We start from the raw sequence: 4,324 nt of genomic DNA on the forward strand, positions 1-4,324 counted from the left end.
ATTATTATTATTATTAATATTATTATTATCATTATTATTATTATTATTATTATTATTATTATTATTATTATTATTGCTATTATTATCTTTCATTTTCAAATTGAGACATTCTAAGTAAAAGTGTTATTAATGATGATGGCAATATTTGCTATATATATATAACAAGATTTAAGATTTGTAGGAATTTTTTTTTCCTTTAAAAGTTGTTCTGAAAAGAAAAAGTTTTTTGTGTTTTTGTTTTAGAGTAAAAATCTCTAAATGTTTGGTGTGTGTTCATGCTATGGAAGATCTGTCTGCTATCATCTGAAATGATCAACACGTCTGTTCATTAGGTGAGTCCTATTATTTTATTAATATTGTATTATTTTTTTACTGTGTTTTTCTTTTTTTTAGGTATAAGATATTGAGAGCAATTCACTCATTTGTCTATATTTCAAATAGGATGAGTGAATCGAAGAAGAGATTTGTCTTGTGTTGTTGTGTGTAGCTTGTTTTGCCAGCTCAATAGTGTTTCATAGTGGCAATTTGTATGCATAGGACAATGAAATTGTTGTTGCAATGAAACTCTTCATATCCCAGAAACTGATGAGCCATTAGGGATGATGCAACACCAACATTATTTCTTCCCGATGAACGCCAGTTGGAACAGAATCTGTCTCTCTTTCGCTCACCTTTTGTTGAAGAACCATGCCATACAAATTTCTGTGGCCTATAGAGAAATAGAAGATACAAAACTTAACAAAAGTAAAACTTATGAGCATTGACGAAATAAAGTAATATCAAATAGGTATCAATAAATGAAAAGACTTCACCAGCAAATAAAGCAAATATCTAAATTGATAGAATTATACACCTCATGATAAGCAGAAAGTAGATAAATGTAGAACATTACAAAACAGTCTATCAAAGCTTACAAGCTCTTCCTCAGACAGATTGTAATCAAATTTTTACTTGTATCAGAAAATGTAATGCATTTATCAATCTAGAAGTCAAATGAAACTAATCGATATTTTTAAAACTTGTGTACAAAAGTTAACTAGTGTAGCAAATGGGTCACTTACCATCTAGAGCTAGTCATTACGTTGGTACCATCAAATGAATAGAGTGGAACAGAGCTGTTGAAATAACCTCCATCTCCAGTGATTAAGTGCTCCCATGAATCCACAAGAATTTCACCCTTCAAAACATAAATTAATTTAAATGTAAGCAAGTATATAGACAAACATTTAAAAATTATTTTACTTTTTTTGTGATTTGATACAAAGAATGGTGGGTAAAATTTACAATAAATCCCATAATGGACATTATAAATAAATATCATCAAACATAATGCAATGTAAAAAGTCTGTCTCTGATGACAGAAAGAAAAATGTTCAATTGCTGTTTTTCCAGTACTGCAGAAAACTACTCCTTTGTTACAATTTATAGACATAATCACTGAGGTTAATACTACTTCCTTTTAGTAAAAAGAGGCACATGTCATTCATTTTCTTGAAAAAACACATCCTAAGAATTGGCAAAAAAAATAACACAAACATTTCATTTTGACTGAGTTCATCTGACCAAATTGCTATGTATTTAGATTTGTTCTATTTTAGATGGTAATCTCTGACTTAAGGTGTCTTTTCAGATACCTATGTCAGAATGTGTCCTTGCAAATGGAATGCCTAATCTGTAAGCTTTCAAAAAACAGTCAAACAACTTTTAGTTCATTACAATTCATTGGTGTAATTCCTGATCATATCCAATAGGCATCTATAAAAGCAGGCAATCCATTTGCTGTGCATCAATTTATGTTTATTAATAACCAAGAAAATATGAATGCTTAACAACTGAAATGAAAGAAATCATATAATGAAGTCCATTTTAAAAATTCTAAAAGAAATTTATTTTGTACTTAGGAAGAAGAAAATATTTGAAATTTTACCTTTGAATTCACAATTGGATAATTACGCTCTTTTTTATCATAGATTAATGTTTTCAAATCTTGAATTTGATTTGATAAGAAACCACGGAATGTTGCTTTAAAAGATGCTCTCCGTGCTTGTTGATGACAAAATAAATCAATTGTATTTACTCCATTCATTTTTCCTGTGAGTGGTTTGTTCAATGCTATCAACTTGAGCTGTAAGGAAAATGAAATCACATTAAATTTACTGTGCTGTATATTCAGAAATGCTTGTAATCAAGGCTAATTTCCCATAATGGTTTGATTATATTTAGATGATGAACTTACAAGAATTTCACATATAAGAGGCATTGTAGCAAAGATTTATGTTTACCGCATTAGAAGAGTAAAGCTAGTATATATTTAGATGAGAGGTTTCCAACATGGAGTGTTCCTTGGTGGCACAAACTGGCATTTCAGTAGTTGCAACAAAGTCTAAAACTATTAAATTACTCTAAAAAATAACTTTGTTTCATTAAGTTCACCAGTAAGTTGATTTATGTGATATACGATATATCGCTTTGCAGTTAGGGGATTATGGAATACACCACCCCAGTAATGTATGTGGTTGAATAAAAAAAGAAACTTAAATTAGTTATTTAAAAATTGGCATTTTCATCTTCAAATGTGAAATTATTTTAGAAGTGGGTTGCACAAATTATGCAAATGTTTCATAAGAATGCTGAGCATAGAAAAGTTTGGGTAAAAGTTGATTTAGATAATGATTTCTAATTTAGGTACAAAGCCAGTAATTTTGAAGGGAGGGGATTAGTTGATTACATGAACCTTAGTACTTAGTAGATTCTTTATTTTATGCATCCCAAAGGGATGAAAAGCAAAGTTGCATTTGGTAGAATTTGAACACAGAACAGAAAGTGCTGAAAGAAATACTACAAAGCATTTTGTGTGATGGTCTAATGGTTCTTGTAATGCATCACCCATTGATTTAAGTAATATATGAAATGTTGCTTTGCAACCAGGAATTTATGCAGACCACCTCCCATAGAGTTGTGAGCCCTGTCGAAGATGTCTCTAAATTTGAAATTGAAATTTATGCTTTTTGAAAAAGAATCTGTCTAAAAGGAGAAAGGAGTGGTTATAGTTAGATATACCCTATATTTCTAAAATTTTTTTAACATACTTTGTGCATAGTATGTTGTTTTTCTAATAAACAATCTTAGATATTATTTCCTACTGATGATATCTTTTAAATTATCAAATCAACGTAGTTATTTAAATACATGTTTTTCTGAGGACATCTAATTGCATTGAGCATGCTTTCTTACAGATAACTCAGAGAATATGTTACAAAAGTTTACCTTAGCAAATATTTGACAGGTGTATTCACCTTCATCATCATCATCGTTTAACATTCACTTTCCATGCTAGCATAGGTGGGACGTATTAGTACATACAATTGCTATTAAATATTAAATGTCTATAATCATTAAAAAGACAACTGGAATATTTGACAAGCATGTCTTTGAGAAAATGTCTGATTCTGAGGAAATATAACCATGACCTATGATTAAAAGCATCAACAAGTGGTCAACTTCTAAACTATAGGAGGTAATTTTGCATTGATTTTGTAAGATTTTTGTGGGCAATAAAGAACTGGTTTAGAGAGTATTGTAGAAACTCTTTCAGGGATGTCCCAAGGAAATTTTGAAACTCAGAAGCAGTAGTATATTAAGATATTACTTACTACTTTTCGGTTTCGCTGATATTTTTCCTTATCAAGATTTGGTGGAAGTACATGTATTTCAGGTGGTTTAGGTGTCTAAAAAAGGAGACAAAGTAAATAATCAGCTAGGGTTTGAAATACCACATACCAAAAAGCATAAAAATTGCAAGATAGAATAATTTCTATACTACAAGACATACATGCATTGAATATAGTATAAATATAGTATAATATAAATATAGCATAAAACATATTAAGTGATAATATAATATTACATAATAATTAATATCTATCAATTAATGTAAGTCCAAGTACAATACTAATACTAAGACACACACACACACACACACACACACACACACATACACATATGTATATACATATCATATATAAATAGATGTATTTGTGTGTACATACATGTATATATATATGTATATCTATATACATTTATCAATATGCATGCAAATTACATTGTCATATATTTTAGATCAACATATTCCACCATATGGTTAAATAACAGTATAATGCATTGCAAAATTATAAAATTGTACAGAGATTGTAGAAGTAATAGAATATAATTTGTTATAAATAGCAACATATACATACATACATACATACATACATACATACATACACATATGTGTGTGCGTGTATATATATATATATATATATATATATATATATATATATAT

The 4,324-nt window shown here is 29.0% G+C and overlaps 1 protein-coding gene across 10 annotated transcripts in view; it reads right to left on the bottom strand.

Annotated features, from left to right (window-relative positions):
- Positions 1 to 328: 328 nt before the first annotated feature.
- The window catches only part of LOC106875945 (collagen alpha-1(I) chain), a 286,544-nt gene continuing 282,548 nt past the window's right edge, over positions 329 to 4,324 (bottom strand). For all 10 annotated transcript variants that reach the window (XM_014924278.2, XM_052965609.1, XM_014924272.2 and 7 more), the window contains 4 exons: positions 3,654 to 3,728; positions 1,928 to 2,125; positions 1,062 to 1,177; positions 329 to 709 (listed from right to left, as the gene is read on the bottom strand). In XM_014924278.2, coding sequence (XP_014779764.1) covers positions 502 to 709; positions 1,062 to 1,177; positions 1,928 to 2,125; positions 3,654 to 3,728 — 597 coding nt within the window. In that variant the 3' untranslated portion in view covers positions 329 to 501. The remainder of the gene's footprint in view (positions 710 to 1,061; positions 1,178 to 1,927; positions 2,126 to 3,653; positions 3,729 to 4,324) is intronic.

Source organism: Octopus bimaculoides, chromosome 2 (assembly GCF_001194135.2).
Source record: "Octopus bimaculoides isolate UCB-OBI-ISO-001 chromosome 2, ASM119413v2, whole genome shotgun sequence".
NCBI lineage: Eukaryota > Metazoa > Mollusca > Cephalopoda > Octopoda > Octopodidae > Octopus > Octopus bimaculoides.